General features: G+C 38.9%; 1 protein-coding gene across 11 annotated transcripts in view; it reads right to left on the reverse strand.

Moving 5' to 3' along the window:
• The window catches only part of UHMK1 (U2AF homology motif kinase 1), a 105,725-nt gene that overhangs the window by 22,836 nt on the left and 64,074 nt on the right, over positions 1 to 18,815 (reverse strand). For 9 of the 11 annotated variants that reach the window (XM_082465716.1, XM_082465713.1, XM_082465712.1 and 6 more), the window contains 2 exons: positions 8,980 to 9,316; positions 734 to 938 (listed from right to left, as the gene is read on the reverse strand). In XM_082465716.1, coding sequence (XP_082321842.1) covers positions 734 to 938; positions 8,980 to 9,316 — 542 coding nt within the window. Of the gene's footprint in view, positions 1 to 733; positions 939 to 8,979; positions 9,317 to 18,531; positions 18,698 to 18,815 lie in introns of those variants that run through there. The other 2 variants (XM_082465718.1, XM_082465711.1) reach the window with 2 other exon arrangements.

Below are 18,815 nucleotides of genomic sequence, written 5' to 3' on the forward strand. Positions count from 1 at the left end.
GCAGAATTTCCTGTAATCGCTTGGTGTTTAGAAGATGAACACTGGCCGAGATAGGCCCTGAGGACCTGGCATACTAGCAGAGACTGAGAATCCAAGTTTGGCCCACAGCAGAGAAATCAATGGGGCTTTCAGCTGGTGTGTATGGGAGAAGGGTGAGGTTTCAGGAGGACTAGATAACCCAATACTTAAGGACATGAGTTTCTATAGTGAGAGAACCCACTGAGTGTCCACAGCAGTGACTGAAAATAGATCCATACCACGTCGTCATGAAATTTCAGTTACTAAAGATAAAAAGAGACCCCAAATTCTTTCAGAGCAAAAGGGGGAAACAAAAAAGATTGGGAATCAGAATGGCAATGGACCTCTCCAAAGCAATGCTGAAACAATAGAGCAATGCTTTCAAATTTCAGAGGGAAACTGATTTTCAATCAGAAATTCTATACAAACTACCAATCAGCATGAAGTTTCTAGACCGAGAGAACCCTCTGAGTACCCAAAGGTACTCAGGTAGGGATTAAAAGTTGGAAGTGAGTATATATTGCTCGTTAAGGCTACAGTGATTATCTATCTAGCTGTAACACATATTACTTTTAACATATATAGTAAATTATAGCTCCCAAGAAAATCTGTAGTAACAGGAAATACATCTGCCTATGAATAACGTACATATGCATTTTGAATATTATAAACCAATATATGTTCAGACACTGTCCCATAATGAGAAATATCTTACCACGGAATGATGCATTTGTTGCCATGATATTTTTCAGCTAACTGTTGAAGCTTCAGGATACGCTCTGCTTGAATCTGAAAAAGTGTCTTATGGGATGGCAAACCAACATCATACATCCCCTTGGGATATGCAACACCAAGTCTTGTCCCCTGCCCACCAGCTAGAAGAAGAACTGCCACTTTGTTCTGAGAAATCTGGAAAAGTCCTAAAAAAGAAAATACGTGTATCACTCTATAATTCAACACTTTAGGATTACATATACAAAGGTCACCCTATCTGCATAAGGCATAAAGACAAGGAATTCACAAGTAATCATGGATGACTATCTTGTTAATAAAAACATTTTTATTATTAAAAAATTAAATTTGTATAACCCAACCAAACACCAAACAATGCATAATATACTTTAATGAACTAATAATTTTTATTCTGGTAAGGTTGGAAGGCAAAGACCAAGAGATGTTATAAATGTTTTACAAGCACTTGACAACTTATTAGATGTGGCAAGTTAAGAAAAAGGATAAAAGCAGATCCCTAGGCTTCAGGATGAATGATGATGCTATTAAATTACCTCCAGTTGATAAATCAATCCATAACAATTAATCAATCAATGAGCATGTAAATATACTAGACAAGCTACCATCCAGTAAATGTAAAGAAAAGAAACCCTGAGTTGGGAAAAGCAGTGTAGTCCAATGGTTAAGAAGCTGGGCTCTGAAGTCAGGACACCTGGGTTTGAAACCCAACTCAAGTGAATGAGTTTAGGGGATCTGCCTGCAAAAGGGCATCAGGAGACTTTGTGGAATGATGGAAATGTTGTATATCTGATTGGGGTGGTAGTTACATGGGTGTGTAAACTTGCTAAAAACTCATAAAACTAGTGCATTTTATTGTATGTAATTATACTTCAGTAAAATTTATTAAAATGTCTTCTTTTTTTTTAAATGGGCCATCTATTGCAGCTCAGGATGTGACACGGAGTTTTTATGAAACTGTAAGTGAAACTTATAAATGTTATTAAGAGACAGAGGCTCTCAGTTTGGATTAAAAAATAAAATAAAATAAAATCTTGCCATGTACCATTTCTAAGAGCCACTTCATAACTCTAAGGTAGACAGCTTCAGCACCAGAAGGTAGAGTAGCTTGTGGGAAGAGGCAACACAGAAACTGGATCTCTGGGAAGCTAGAAAAGCTGTAAAAGGTCAGATGTGATAAAGCAATGGTTGATGGGTTTTGTTCTATTTTCTGAATTTCACACTTTCATTAAAATTCTCAGAAATTCTATGAACAAGGCAGGCCACTATCCACAATTGTAGGCCAAGCCAGAGGGGGCAGTGGTGGCCACTATCAATTATTATTATTTTTTACATCTTTAGGGAATGCAGGTTTGTCTAATTTACCAACTTTATGCTTTATGTGTTTTTGATATATTGGGCTTTCCTAAAGCTAATATACTAGTACACTGTGAACTTAAAGAAATATTCTTAATAAATCCATTACAAAATCAGAACTGTCCTGATTCTACAATCTGTCTTCGCTAGTAACTAAGTACAGCCAAGGATGTTATGCAAGAACTTTCTAGCAATTTTTTCAATCAAAAAATTTAAAAGCACATTAGGTATTTCCATAATTCTCACCTTTGATGTTAAAGCTGAGAGCTTAGCTACCTGAGAATTAATTTTCTCTCTTTCTTCCTTGCCTATAACTACATTGTCCTTGTCCTTTTCTCCATGGCATTTCACTGTACCTTATCAGTATTTGAAAATAAAATACCAGGGGTAATGTTAGACTCCAAAATAGTAACTAAAATCTAGAAGGTAGGTATAATTTTCCCCATTTTAGAGATAATAAGGCTCAGATGAGTTCATGATCTTGCCCAAGGTCACACAACTAAAAAGTGTGAATCAGGATTAGAACTTGACCCCAGGGCCTATTCACCAGCACTGCACTGCCTACAGCAGTCTCTTATCACACCCAAACATTTAATAGATAAATTATACAGCACCATAATTTTTAGGGGTGTAAACTGTCCTTCCTATTTCCTTCTTGCCCTTCCTTCTCTTTTCCACTGAATTCATGAGAGGTTGTGCTGCCTTTTCTTATCTATCTTACCCATCACCCTACATGGAAAAGCGGCTGAGCTGGGAAGAGCCCACATTCTCCAAAACTTGCCAAACACTGAATTTCTAACAGCATTCCAGCTCCGTGTTGCGCTTAAACACTCCCCACAGCCACCATGTAACAAAGACTGGCTGAGATGAAGCAATCTGAAGGGAACGGGGAACCATATGAAGCAGTTTTGAAAACCGCTTTACATTTGGTTATTCCTTGAGTTATGAAAGAAACTATGGTTTCTAGGAAATAAATTTAACTCTGCTGTCACTGACCCAAAGAGCATTATTTTAAAATACAGGTCCACAATCCCTTAGCTAAACCAGATTTATTTCAGAATTTTATTTCAGAATGCACAACTCTTCAAAATTTAGAAAAGGAATATAGTACACAGACAATATGTTATATTTTACCCCAGCAGATCTGAGACGGTACCTTATAATCACATTAAGTGGGATAAAAAAAGTTTATCAATAGTCTCATGTCTGTTCAGGTCAGGTTTTGCACCATTTTAGAATGGCAGATAAATAACTTCAGTCTGTCTGGACCCTCACATACCACCAAAGGTGCTGGAATCAAAAATATTTCTAAACATGTTCCCAAAAAAGTCCCAGATAAACATTCTGGACACAAAGGTCTTTGTTTTTTTGGTACTATTTATTGTCTTTATAGAGCACATGTGTTTTAAGTTGTACTGTTAATATGGCTCTAGTCATGCTTCCTGCCTTCTTACTTTTACCTTCGGTCCAAAAGTAAGTTTCTTCTCTCAGCTCCCTTACCTGTAAAAGCTAAGAGCCACACTCCCAGAGTCAGCTCCACATCTCAGCTCCTGCTTGCCAGATGGCCAAGCAGCACCAACCAGCACTTTCCACAGATTCTTACTGGTTATCAAAATATCACTGTATAACCTTTTCTCTTCCTTGGATCAGTTCCCTAAACTACTGCTTCATTCCGAATTTCCAAATGTTTCCATTCTAAAGCTGTGCTAACCAACAGCTGATAGTGGTCTCTTTCTTCATTGAAATAAATGGCATGTGTTTGTTTCCTAAGCCCCCGACGGCCATACTTTCTCCAATTCTTCTTTCCATCTGTGGACCTGATAACCCATGGAATCACTATGTCTTAAAAGTAGCATTGAGACCATGCTTGCCAAGGGTACATTTCCAGGCAGATCTACATTTACATCTCATCTCCATCTAGCCACAACTATTATAATGAATTATAACACAATCCATAAATATTTGTGATAAAAAGGTGTCTCTGCATTAACTTCTTCCTGCGTATGCATCTTACTTATGAGCAGACAGAGAAAAACAAGAGGAAAGAAAGCAGTCCCTAGAGTATCAAAGCCAGCTGCAATTCAAGAACGAAATAAATGTAGCTACAGCTGTTGTTAACAATACCAAATTGTGTGGGGCTGAAGTATTCATCCACTTCATGTGTGTTACTACAATAAAACTGCAATGTTTATCAAAAGTGTGAAACACATAAATTAGTATCTGTCTTATAATGACAGATAAAATACCTCTTGAAATTAAGCAGGCCAATAAAATTCAGTAAGCCTTTTAGTTACATGGCAATATACATGATTTCAAACTGTATGGGTCATAACGTAAATTTTATACGGGCAGCACTGCACCTATTTGAAAAATGTTAACTGATTATAAATGTACTTAACCCAGGTGACAATCAGGAAATTATGAACTTCTATCCCAAAACTTCTGCAAAAATATGGAAAAAAAACCCTGAAAAGTACATTACTATATCATCTTTTCATTATAGGTCACTAGAGTTAATTACCTTCCCACAGAAATCAGGACCTAACACACACTAAATCAGAAGTTTAAAAAAAAAAAAATCAAGCCAGAATGAGCCATTTCCAGGGCAGGGGTATACCTCTCTCCTTGAGGAGTCTTGCATGTTAGCCCAACAGAGTCTGAGCACTTTTCCTGATAATATTTACAACAAACAGAAGAGTTTACAGTGGCCTCTCACAGGTCAACTGCTTCCTGGATAACTTCCTGCTTGGACTAGTTCCTCTCATGCATACTCTTTGATTTGGGCATGTGCCTGAAACAAGGAGGTTGGCACAGGTGCTTCTGACGTAGAGCATTGCCAGAGCTTTCTATCTAACCTTTCAGCACTCCTGGACAAGGGGTGGGGTAAACAGGCTATTCAACTGGTGGAAATGAAGAAAGACTACACACGAGAAAGGAGATATTTTAAGTCTTTAATTTTTAATCACATTTTACAGGTGAAACAATTATTTTATGGATTAACTACTTCCCCAAAATATTAAGCACAAAAAGTAGGCTAATAAGGGAAATCTCTATTTGAACTGGTTTTAGATACTGGGGGATTATTGTGAATTTCATTAGGTATAATAATGGCATCGTAATTAGGAAGAAAGTGTCCTTATACTTAAGAGATGCATACTGAATTTTATGAGGGTAAACATAATGTTTGCGAGTTGCCTTAAAATACTACAGCAGAGGGGCTTCCCTGGTGGCGCAGTGGTTGAGAGTCTGCCTGCCAATGCAGGGGACACGGGTTCGAGCCCTGGTCTGGGAGGATCCCACATGCCGCGGAGCAACTAAGCCCATGAGTCACAACTACTGAGCCTACGCGTCTGGAGCCCGTGCTCCGCAACGGGAGAGGCCACGACAGTGAGAGGCCCATGCATCGCGATGAAGAGTGGCCCCCGCTCGCCACAACTGGAGAAAGCCCTCACACAGAAACGAAGACCCAACACAGCCAAAAAAAAATTAAAAAAATAAAATAAAATAAATTCTATTAAAAAAAATACTACAGCAGAGAAAAATGAAAAAGGGATAGATGAAGCAAAATTAGCAAAATTTTGATAATTATTTAATTAAGGTAATGCATATATAGAAGTTCATTATACTATTTTTTGTCTCCAAATATCTGCTTCCAAATATGCTTGAAATATTTCATAATAACAATTTCTGGAGTAGGCCACAAGACTATACATAAACTATAATCCTAGTGTACGTGTGTGTATATAAGAAAATACTATAAAATATTACTAGCGAGTATTTATCTCTGGATTGTGGGACAGCAGAGATTTATCTTTTTTCCTTTGTAACGCTTAGTATTTTCCAACTTCTCCAAAATAAGTATGTGTTACTTTTAAAATAAAACAAATCTATTAGAAATATCACTGCACTAGATTTCAGAAAATGTAGAGGAGGATAATGTTATGAATACATTTTTTCTGAACAATCCATTTACTTTTCTACAATGCTATACAGATTAATTTTTTAAATGTCTCACAGGTAAAAAAAAGGGCTAAACACTGAATATTAGTTTCTTATTATAACATAGAATTAGAAGATTGTTTTGTGTTCAGTTTAAGCATGCATTTCTTTTTAATAAAGAACGGGATTTTTTTTTAAGCAAATATATTTTCCCAGTGTGAATATCTTTACTAAAATGATATTCTCATCGAAGTTTCTGAATTACTTCTTCCAAGATCTCAGTTTTGTAAGATAGAGGTTTTTCAGTTACCCCTCTACATTCCATTTTCTACAACTGGCCAGAACACTTCAAGAATTAAATCAAAACAAGATCTCTCTTCAATAAAGAGCACAGTGGTAGCTTATGTATTTATCCTTCACCAATAATTTTCCACCCTAGGTGTTAAAATGTCTAACGTCAATAGCCACCAGACACTTTGAAATTATTGTACAATGCTTTTATTTCCCCTATCCTGGGGCAGTGGGATGGGGGCAGGGGCAGCGGGGGCTTGGGGGGGAGGGTTGTCTTTGATACAATTATCAGGAATTTCCTACTATCTGAAATAAAGCATTGTAATCTTTGCAATGGCAATCTCTTTCCTTTGATAACTTACTGCAGAAACTTCATTTTGTTATGAATTTGCACACATATGGCAGTTTCTATCTAATGAAAAGGTTGTAACGTCAGTTAAAAAGTCTCCCTCTCCACCCCTACTGCTTAAGCCACAAATAAATATTCTTCCCTTGACAGCAAGCCAAAAGGAAGTTTGCTTTGCACCTTCTTATACTAGACTTGCTTGTAACAGTTCTGGATTTTAAGCTAAATGAAAAGTCATAAATGTGGACTTTTGTTCCACAGATTCCAACAAAAAGGCCATAAAGAAGACTCCAACTATAGGAAGTCTTGATTGTTGCTCATGGTCCCCATTACACAAGGCCAAAGCTTTGGCTTTCCGTTAAGAGTTAATTCTAAGACTTTTATCTCCATAAAATCACAAGGAGAAATATAGGCAGCTGGAATACCAGAGGGTAAGAAGAGGTCCTGTGTGGCTTTCGGTGAAACCCAGGGAGGGAGGGAAAGATTAATGAATCCAAAGTTAGTGGGGGTCACAGTGTCACTACTGTCCTCCATTCAGAAGGATCCATCTGGAAGTCACTCTCTCACATCTTAGTGGCAGAGCCCTGTTCTAAGTAAGAAGCGAGGTTAGCCACTACCAAGCATTTTAAATAGAAAAGGGCCCTCCTTGAAGATCATCCAATTATTTTCAATGTTTTTAATCTTCAACCCGTTTTAAGTAAAACCTCATGTAAAGAGGTTTATTTGTTTATGTATCGAACACATAAAAAGAGGTCAAAGTAGAACTGCTCCTGGAGTGGGGAGATGAAGGGGCTGGAGACCTACCTGTTTAGTATCTGTTCCCCCCTCTCCACAGTTTCAGCAGCAGTCAAAACCCTAGAGGTCTTTGGAACAGTTTGAAAAACAGTAGATTTGTAAGCCCAGAGAAAGACATGAAGATACTGGCAGAGAAGAAGGTTGATAATGGCAGTTATGTTTCTTTTTTGGCGGGTTGCAGGGAGTGCCAAAAAGCCAAAGACAATAAAAATAGCCATAGTGTGGTGCGAATATAGACCATAAATCACATCTATAAAAGTAAATATGTATATAATTAAGTACTAGGTGGCAACGTGGACAAATAAAAACATAGATTTGATGAGGTTATGGGCAATTTCTCTACAGTATTTCTGTTACTTTGATATTATTTTTGTGATAAAGTAATGTTTTTTTTTAAAAGGAAAAAGTATTAGTCCAATCTGTTCATTCTACAGCTGAGGAAATGAGGTCCAGATTTGACAAGAAGCATGTACAAACACTCAAGGGCCTGCAGTATTTAGTCACTTTTACTTAGGGAGGAGTAGTAGATTATAAAAACCACAGTTCTTAACCCTACCAAAAAAAGCTAAATTTTAGCTATTTTCCCATTTTCAAAAGCACTCATTAGTACTAGTTATGGGGACAGATTTTATGATATGCTTTAGAGGAAGAAGCATTGGGGAAATTCAACCAACATTTATCGACCAACATATAACTGCAAAACACTGCTCTAAATGCCATGTGACATACATAGACAACTAGGACATGGGCTGCTCTTTAAAAGTTTACAATGTAATGACAAAGATAGACATAAACAACCCTTATTATAAGGAAAAATGAAAGAAGAGCATGGACAAATAATTTCATCCTGGGACACTGAAAAAAAGGTGACAGATCAAAGAGTATGCATGGTGAACCTTGGAGAATGAGTGCAAGTTCCCCAAGTGGCAGAGCCACCTCACTGCACAGCTCCAGGAGATGGGTGGCGTCACAAGGTGATCCAGCTACACGGAGAAGGGGCAAAGGCCAGACCCAGCTAAGGACAAGCATGAGCAAAGGCAGGGAAGGCATACTAGAATGTTCAGAGAAAGGTGAATTACAGGGTCCAGCTGAAAGGTGTGGGGCAGTAGGAGTGGAGAGAGACATAAGAGACAAGATTGGATAGGGCCATGTTAGGGAAGGGTTTTGGAGTAAGCTAGCATAAACTGAAACATTCAGCTTGTGCTTCAGGAAGGGAAATCTAACAGAAGTATGGACTCTGAGAAAGGAAAGAGACTAGAGGCAAATTATGACTTGAATGAGAAGAGCCTTGAATCAGGCACCAGAAATGAAAAGAGAATGGAGAGACGGGCAACAGGAGCCACTGCGGCCTCTTGGCCACACAATCTGTCACTCTCAGATCAGTCACCTGGTTTAAGGTCTTAAGGAAGTGAAAATATTGTTACTTTAATGGTTTTAGTACATCTCATAATAAGTCTTAGAGCAAATCTTCCCATGCTCAGTACCTTCACTTTCCCAGGCTTGCAGCTGATCTTGATCCCTGGTAGCACTGCCCAACACCTCTCGAGGGACAGGTTCCATCCGTGCATCCACTTTCTCTGGCTGGGAAGAATGGTTAAATCCTTCAATGGCCTTTTGGAAAAAGAAGTTAAGCTCCTCAAAGTTCATGGCCTGGAGCTCTGCGAAAAGTTCTACCTGTTGGGCTTCTTCCAGCTCATTCCAGAATTGCAATAGGTGTTCTTGCCCAGCTTTGGACAACCTGAGTTTGAGGTCATTAACATTCATAATGCTCTGGTAGCCAAGTTCTGTGATAACTGGGGTGTAATTTCTGTACCTGTAAACCTGAAAGAGAAAGGAAATGAATACCAGGTCAAAGTCCAACCTCAAAACCTGAGGAGATTTTTCCTACTAAAAATAAGTACATTAAAAAAAAAAAAAAAAATCTTGGGAGTTCCCTGGTGGTCCAATGGTTAGGATTCAGTGCTTTCACTGCCAGGGCCCGGGTTCAATCCCTGGTCAGGGAAGTAAGATCCTGCAAGCTCCATAGTGTGGCAAAAAAAAATTTTTTTAATAAAATTAAAAATAAAAAAAATTTTAAAAACCCTTGATGTTAAAGAAATTCTGCCTTTCCATCATGATCATATTCATAAGAGATCAAACTTGTAAGACAATACTAATAATTCTTATATACCAGGCACTGCACCAAGTACTTTACCTACATGGTCTCATGTAATTTTCAACAGCTCTATGACATAAATACTATTATTATCATCACTTTACAGTTGAGGAGAATGAGACACAGAGAGGCAAAGCAACCCGGCTGACTGGTGGAGCTAGGGTGTGAATGCAGACAGTCTGATCCCAGGGCTCTAGTTGCCTCTATACTACTCCTCTGACCACTAAGCTACTAACTGAAAGAACACTTGACTGTTTAATATTTCAACCTTCTCCTTTTATCTCTAAGGACAGAAACACAGAATTCAGAATACAACAATATCAAGAAGACAGGAACACTATAATTATAAAAAATACATTTTATTTCAAGAGCAACTTCCACAAAGAAGCAATAAAATATGTCCACTGTCTTTACTAAGAATTGAGCCATAGGAGATTGGTTCAAGATGGTGGAATAGAAGAAGGTGCGCTCACTCCCTCTTGCGAGAGCACCAGAATCACAACTGTTGAACAATCATCGACAGGAGGACACTGGACCTCACCAAAAAAGATGCCTCACATCCAAGGACAGGGGAGAAACCACAGTGAGATGGTAGGAGGGGCGCAATCACAATAAAATCAAATCCCATGGCCGCTGGGTGGGTGACTCACAAACTGGAGAACACTTATACCACAGAAGTCCACCCAATGGAGTGAAGGCTCTGAGCCCCACATCAGGCTTCCCAACCTGCGGGTTGGCAAGAGGAGGAGGAATTCCTAGAGAATCAGACGTTGAAGGCTGGTGGGATTTGATTGCGGAACTTTGACAGGATTGGGGGAAGTGGAGACTCCACTCTTGGAGGGCACATACAAAGTACTGTGCACATTAGGACCTAGGGCAGAGAGCGGTGAGCCCACAGGAGACTGAACTGGACCTACCTGCTAGTGTTGGAGGGTCTACTGCAGAGATGGGGGAGTGGCTGTGACTCACCACGGGGACAAGGACACTGGGAGCGGAAGTTCTGAGGAGTGCTCCTTGGCGTGAGCCCTCCCAGAGTCCACCATTAGCCCCACCGAAGAGGTCCACTGGTAGGCTCCAGTGCTGGGTCTTCTCAGGCCAAACAACCAACAGGGAGGGAATCCAGCCCCACCCATCAGCAGACAAGTGGATTAAAGTTTTACTGAGCTCTGCCTACCAGAGCAACACCCAGCTCTACCCACCACCAGTCCCTCCCATCAGGAAGCTTGCATAAGCCTCTTAGATAGCCTCATCCACCAGAGGGCAGACAGCAGAAGCAAGAAGAACTACAATTCTGCAGCCTGTGGAAGGAAAACCACATTTACAGAAAGATAGACAAAATGAAAAGGCAGAGGACTTTGTACCAGATGAAGAAACAAGATAAGACCCCAGAAAAACAACTAAATGAAGTGGAGATAGGCAACCTTCCAGAAAAAGAATTCAGAATAATGATAGTGTTGATGATACAGGACCTCGGAAAAAGAATGGAGGCAAAGATCGAGAAGATGCAAGAAATGTTTAACAAAGGCCTAGAAGAATTAAAGAACAAACACCTAGAAGAATTAAAGAACAAACAAACAGAGATGAAAAATACAATAACTGAAATGAAAAATACACTAAAAGGAATCAATAGCAGTATAACTGAGGAAGAACGGATAAGTGACCTGGAAGACAAAATGGTGGAATTCACTGCTGCGAACAGAAGAATGAAAAGAAATGAAGACAGCCTAAGAGACCTCTGGGACAACATTAAACACAACAACATTTGCATTATAGGGGTCCCAGAAAGAGAACAGACAGAGAAAGGACCCAAGAAAATATTTGAAGAAATTATAGTAGAAAACTTGCCTAACATGGGAAAGGAAATAGCCACAAGTCCAGGAAGCACAGAGAATCCCAGGCAGGATAAACACAAGGAGAAACATGCCAAGACACATATGAATCAAATTGACAAAAATTAAAGACAAAGAAAAATTATTGAAAGCAACAAGGGTAAAATGCCAAATAACATACAAGGGGACTCCCATATGGTTAACAGCTGATTTCTCAGCAGAAACTCTACAAGCCAGAAAGGAGTGGCACGATATATTTAAAGTGATGAAAGGGAAGAACCTACAACCAAGATTACTCTACCGGGAAAGGATCTCATTCAGATTCAATGGAGAAATCAAAAGCTTTACAGACAAGCAAAAGCTAAGAGAATTCAGCACCACCAAACCACCTCTTCAACAAATGCTAAAGAAACTTCTCTAAGTGGGAAACACATGAATAGAAAAGGACCTACAAAAACAAACCCATAACAATTAAGAAAATGGTAATAGGAACATACATATTGATAATTACCTTAAACGTGAATGGATTAAATGCTCCAACCAAAAGACACAGGCTCACTGAATGGATACAAAAACAAGACCCATATATATGCTGTCTACAAGAGACCCACTTCAGACCTAGGGACACATACAGACTGAAAGTGAGGGGATGGAAAAAGATATTCCATGCAAATGGAAATCAAAGGAAAGCTGGAGTAGCAGTACTCATATCAGATAAAATAGACTTTAAAATAAAGACTGTTACAAGAGACAAGGAAGGACACTACGTATGATCAAGGGATCAATCCAAGAAGAAGATATAACAAGTATATATATGCACCCAACATAGGAGCACCTCAGTATATAAGGCAACTGCTAACAGCTATAAAAGAGGAAATCGGGGGCTTCCCTGGTGGTGCAGTGGTTGAGAGTCCACCTGCCAATGCAGGGGCCACGGGTTCGAGCCCTGGTCTGGGAAGATCCCACATGCCGCGGAGCAACTGGGCCCGTGAGCCACAACTACTGAGCCTGCGCGTCTGGAGCTTGTGCTCCGCAACAAGAGAGGCCGCAACAGTGAGAGGCCCGTGCACCACGATGAAGAGTGGCCCCTGCTTGCCGCAACTCGAGAAAGCCCTCTCACAGAAACGAAGACCCAACACAGCCAAAAAATTTAAAAAAATAAAAAAAAAGAGGAAATCGACAGTAACACAATAATAGTGGGGGACTTTAACACCTCACTTACACCAATGGACAGATCATCCAAAATGAAAATAAATAAGGAAACAGAAACTTTAAACGACACAATAGACCAGACAGATTTAATTGATATTTATAGGACATTCCATCCAAAAACAACAGATTAAACTTTCTTCTCAAGTGCGCACGGAACATTCTCCAGGATAGATCACATCTTGGGTCACAAATCAAGCCTCAGTAAATTTAAGAAAATTGAAATCATATCAAGCATCTTTTCTGAACACAACGCTATGAGATTAGAAATGAATTACAGGGAAAAAAACGTAAAAAACACAAAACACATGGAGGCTAAACAAAACATTACTAAATAACCAAGAGATCACTGAAGAAATCAAAGAGGAAATCAAAAAATACCTAGAGACAAATGACAATGAAAACACGACGATCCAAAACCTATGGGATGCCGCAAAAGCAGTTCTAAGAGGGAAGTTTATAGCTATCCAAGTCTACCTCAAGAAACAAGAAAAATTTCAAGTAAACAATCTAACCTTACACCTAAAGGAACTAGAGAAAGAAGAACAAACAAAACCCAAAGTTAACAGAGGGAAAGGAATCATAAAGATCAGAGCAGAAATAAATGAAATAGAAACAAAGAAAGCAATAGCAAAGATCAATAAAACTAAAAGCTGGTTCTTTGAGAAGATAAACAAAATTGATAAACCATTAGCCAGACTCATCAAGAAAAAGAGAGAGAGGACTCAAATCAATAAAATTAGAAATGAAAAAGGAGAAGTTACAACAGACACTGCAGAAATACAAAGCATCCTAAGAGACTACTACAAGCAACTCTATGCCAATAAAATGGACAACCTGGAAGAAATGGACAAATTCTTGGAAAGGTATAACCTTCCAAGACTGAACCAGGAAGAAACAGAAAATATGAACAGACCAATCACAAGTAATGAAATTGAAACTGTGATTAAAAATCTTCCAACAAACAAAAGTCCAGGACCAGATGGCTTCACAGGTGAATTCTTTCAAACATTTAGAGAAGAGCTAACACTCATCCTTCTCAAACTCTTCCAAAAAATTGCAGAGGGTGGAACACTCCCAAACTCATTCTATGAGGCCACCATCACCCTGATACCAAAACCAGACAAAGATATTACAAAACAAGAAAATTACAGACCAATATCACTGATGAATATAGATGCAAAAATCCTCAACAAAATACTAGCAAACAGAATCCAACAACACATTAAAAGGATCATATACCATGATCAAGTGGGATTTATCCCAGGGATGCAAGGATTCTTCAATACACGCAAATCAATCAATGTGATACACCATATTAACAAACTGAAGAATAAAAACCATATGATCATCTCAATAGATGCAGAAAAAGCTTTTGACAAAATTCAACACCCATTTATGATAAAAACTCTCCAGAAAATGGGCACAGAGGGAACCTACCTCAACATAATAAAGGCCATATACGACAAACCCACAGCAAACATCATTCTCAATGGTGAAAAACTGAAAGCATTTCCTCTAAGATCAGGAACGAGACAAGGATGTCCACTCTCAACACTATTATTCAACATAGTTTTGCAAGTCCTAGCCACCGCAATCAGAGAAGAAAAAGAAATAAAAGGAATACAAATTGGAAAAGAAGAAGTAAAACTGTCACTGTTTGCAGATGACATGATACTATACATAGAGAATCCTAAAAATGCCACCATAAAACTACTAGAGCTAATCAATGAATTTGGTAAAGTTGCAGGATACAAAATTAATGCACAGAAGTCTCTTGCATTCCTATGCAGTAATGATGAAAAATCTGAAAGAGAAATTAAGGAAACACTCCCATTTACCACTGCAACAAAAAGAATAAAATACCTAGGAATAAACCTACATAGGGAGACAAAAGACCTGCATGCAGAAAACTATAAGATGCTGATGAAAGAAATTAAAGATGATACCACCAGATGGAGAGATATACCACGTTCTTGGATTGGAAGAATCAGTATTGTGAAAATGACTATACTACCCAAAGCAATCTACAGATTCAATGTAATCCCTATCAAATTACCAATGGCATTTTTTATGGAACTAGAACAAATCATCTTAAAATTTGTATGGAGACACAAAACACCCCGAATAGCCAAAGCAGTCTTGAGGGAAAAAAACGGAGCTGGAGGAATCAGACTCCCTGACTTCAGACTATACTACAAAGCTACAGTAATCAAGACAATATGGTACTGGCACAAAAACAGAAACATAGATCAATGGAACAAGATAGAAAGCCCAGAGATAAACCCACGCACCTATGGTCAACTAATCTATGACAAAGGAGGCAAAGATATACAATGGAGAAAAGACAGTCTCTTCAATAAGTGGTGCTGGGAAAACTGGACAGCTACATGTAAAAGAATGAAATTAGAATACTCCCTAACACCATACACAAAAATAAACTCAAAATGGATTAGAGACCTAAATATAAGACTGGACACTATAAAACTCTTAGAGGAAAACATAGGAAGAACACTCTTTGACATAAATCATAGCAAGATCTTTTTTGATCCACCTCCTAGAGTAATGGAAATAAAAACAAAAATAAACAAATGGGACCTAATGAAACTTCAAAGCTTTTGCACAGCAAAGGAAACCATAAACAAGACGAAAAGACAACCCTCAGAATGGGAGAAAATATTTGCAAACGAATCAATGGACAAAGGATTAATCTCCAAAATATATAAAGAGCTCATTCAGCTCAATATTAAAGAAACAAACACCCCAATCCAAAAATGGGCAGAAGACTTAAATAGACATTTCTCCAAAGAAGATATACAGATGGCCAAGAAGCACATGAATAGCTGCTCAACATCACTAATTATTAGAGAAATGCAAATCAAAACTACAATGAGGTATCACCTCACACCAGTTAGAATGGGCATCATCAGAAAATCTACAAACAACAAATGCTGGAGAGGGTGTGGAGAAAAGGGAACCCTCATACACTGTTGGTGGGAATGTAAATTGATACAGCCACTATGGAGAACAGTATGGAGGTTCCTTAAAAAACTAAAAATAGAATTACCATATGATCCAGCAATCCCACTACTGGGCATATACCCAGAGAAAACCATAATTCAAAAAGACACATGCACCCCAATGTTCACTGCAGCACTATTTACAATAGCCAGGTCATGAAAGCAACCTAAATGCCCATTGCCAGACGAATGGATAAAGAAGATTTGGTACATATATACAATGGAGTATTACTCAGCCATAAAAAGGAACGAAAGTGGGTCATTTCTAGAGACGTGGATGGATCTAGTGACTGTCATACAGAGTGAAGTAAGTCAGAAAGAGAAAAACAAATATCGTATATTAACGCATATATGTGGAATCCAGAAAAATGTATGAACCAGTTTGCATGGCAGAAATATAGACACAGATGTAGAGAACAAATGTATGGACACCAAGGGGGGAAAGTGGCAGAGGGGTGGGGTGGTGGTGGGATGAATTGGGAGATTGGGACTGACATATATACACTAATATGTAAAAAATAGATAACTAAGCAGAACCTGCTGTATAAAAAATAAACTAAATTAAATTAAAAAGAAAAGAATTGAGCCCTAAAAGACAAGCAATACACACATAACAATCAAGTGATAAGGCGATGCTTTTTAAGAGCACTCCATGATAATCCAGCCAAATGTTAATAGTAATAAAAAATAAGAGAATGAGGAAATATTTAATCTACTCAGCTAATACAGATAAATGCAAGAGAAGACAGGCGTTGTCCAGAAAGAGTTCACAAAGGAAGTATGATCTAGCTGTGCCTCAAGGGTTGAACAGATTATATAGACAAGATTAGGAAACAAGCAGAGCCTGGTGGCCGTGATAAGTAAACATGTGTAGGATGGAAGCAGTAAGAAAGTTGAAGTTTTATGTAGAATGATGGGAAATGATGTAGGTTAGGGCTAACCCATGAAGAGCCTTGAAAACTAAGCAAAGGAATTTAGACCAAACACAGTAGGTAACAGGAAGCCAACACAGATTACTAAACAGGGCTGTTCAACCATGCTTTAGAGAGATGAGAGAAAAAAGCATGGCACAAAACAGACTGTAAGGAGGGACAACTAGAAGCAGGAAAACAAGTTAAAAGACAATTGCAGGTGTGAAAAACCAAAGAGCGACCAGATTTGTTGCAGAGGAAATAAGAGTGAAAGGGATAAATTTGAGACACACTGTAAAGAATCATCACTGCATTACAATTGCTTAGCTTAGATATAAAGGACAGAGGAAAAGTAGGTACCAAAGAAAAAGCAAGTATCTTCTCCTGTAAGAATAGTAAAAGGCAATATACAAGAGCAAACTTCTGGAGTTCAGCTGAATTACTTCATTTCCCTATGCCGTTTCCTCACCTGTAAAGTGGGATTAATAATACTCTCTACCTCATGAGGACTATTAAACATCAAACACCATTTACAAACTCAGGTTAAGAGAACCTACATCTGTGGGTCCCTTGAAGGGGCAATAACAATGAACACTAACATATATATGGCAGCACGATTCTTAATGCTTTATAGATAGCTGTTAATCCTCAAAACAACTCTAAGGTACTGTTACTGGGATTACTTTACAGAGGAAGAAATTGAGCCACAGAGATAACTTGCTCAAGGTCCAAAACCAGTAAGGTGACAGAGCTAGGATTCAAACCCTGACAGCCTGACTCCTAAATTCATGCCCTTAACTATCATGCTATACTGACTCTCAGGAGAAAGACTCTGTTATCTCCACGTGCATGTGTATGTGCATGTGTGTATGTGTGTAAAAGAGAGGGGTGGCAAGAGAAAGAGAAACAGGTGATTTGTACTTTCTTCAGATACACAGACACAGTTGATTTTCTTATACCTGACTCACTTTGCAAAACTGAGTTCATAAGCCAACAGAATGGAGAAAGGAAGAAAATGTACCGGACAAGTAGGAGAGGAACTTTACAGGATGAACCAGATATAACCACCTCCATGCCACAAAAATAGTATTATTTTCTCCATTAATTCTGATAAGAGGTGTGTGCGTGTGTGTAATGGTAAGCAGTAGTGAATAAGAGAATTAGACAAGGATTTTTACTTTGACAACCAAAGTCTGAAAAAGTTGAAGATCTAGAAATTATGACAGAACTTGCTACATGCCCACAGCAATGCATCTGCATTAAAACAATGACATATTTGGCAGTAGCCCACCATTATCACATATAACTTTATTAGAATTTAAATTCCAGTTTAAAAGATATCTAGTATTTCCCCCTCCTTTTCTGGTCTCCTTCCTACCTCTATCTCTGCGGCTATATTATGTCCCCCAAATTGATAAGTAATCTCTTAGAGCGTTTGAAAAATAGTCATGGGGAGGAGCCATAACCATTGAATCCTTTAAATGCTTCACAGCATAGCCTATTAAGTCTTTTTTATTTTTTAGCCCAAGCTAAGTGAGCCAACTCAATAACAGTGAAGGAACAGAAACTGCCTTCGGTCCACACCTAGTTAATTTCACCAGGAAGCCCTTAAACTAAAGGCACTACATAATAACATACGCACATTATCATAATCACTATTCCCTGATTTCAGATTTCATAAGCCATGTACAAATAAATATAGCATAGGGTCAGGCCAAACTTCATAAAATCTTCGGGAAGCCATACAGCACATGTGTGCTCTGAACCCTCCAATCCCATGTTTCTGCTTGGCCAAGCCAGGGGAAAGCCAGAAATTTCAACCCTCTTCCATCACCAGTACTAAAACAAAACGAAAGTGTCAAGTAGGTTTTGTCCCACTCTCATGGCCCCCACAAGTATCTCCAATCCTTACCATCAACGCTTTCAGAGTCTTTTCCTCATATACTCAGGACACCCCAACTCACTGCCACCGCACAGTTCCAACGACTTGTCCCCACTGTAGGCCCCCCAAGCTTGGCATAACTGTCCACAAGGCCCTAGCCTGAGAACCTCAAGGCCCCCATCCCAGGTCCAGGCGAGGCTCCACTCCCAACCGCTTGACAAACCCCTGATTCCAGACACTGCCCATGTGCGGCGCCCTCATGCCAGCGCTCCCAGCGGGGTCGCCGAGGCTGAGAAGCGCTGCGGGCCACACGG

This window comes from Balaenoptera physalus, assembly GCF_965194825.1.
Source record: "Balaenoptera physalus genome assembly, chromosome: 1".
Taxonomy (NCBI): domain Eukaryota; kingdom Metazoa; phylum Chordata; class Mammalia; order Artiodactyla; family Balaenopteridae; genus Balaenoptera; species Balaenoptera physalus.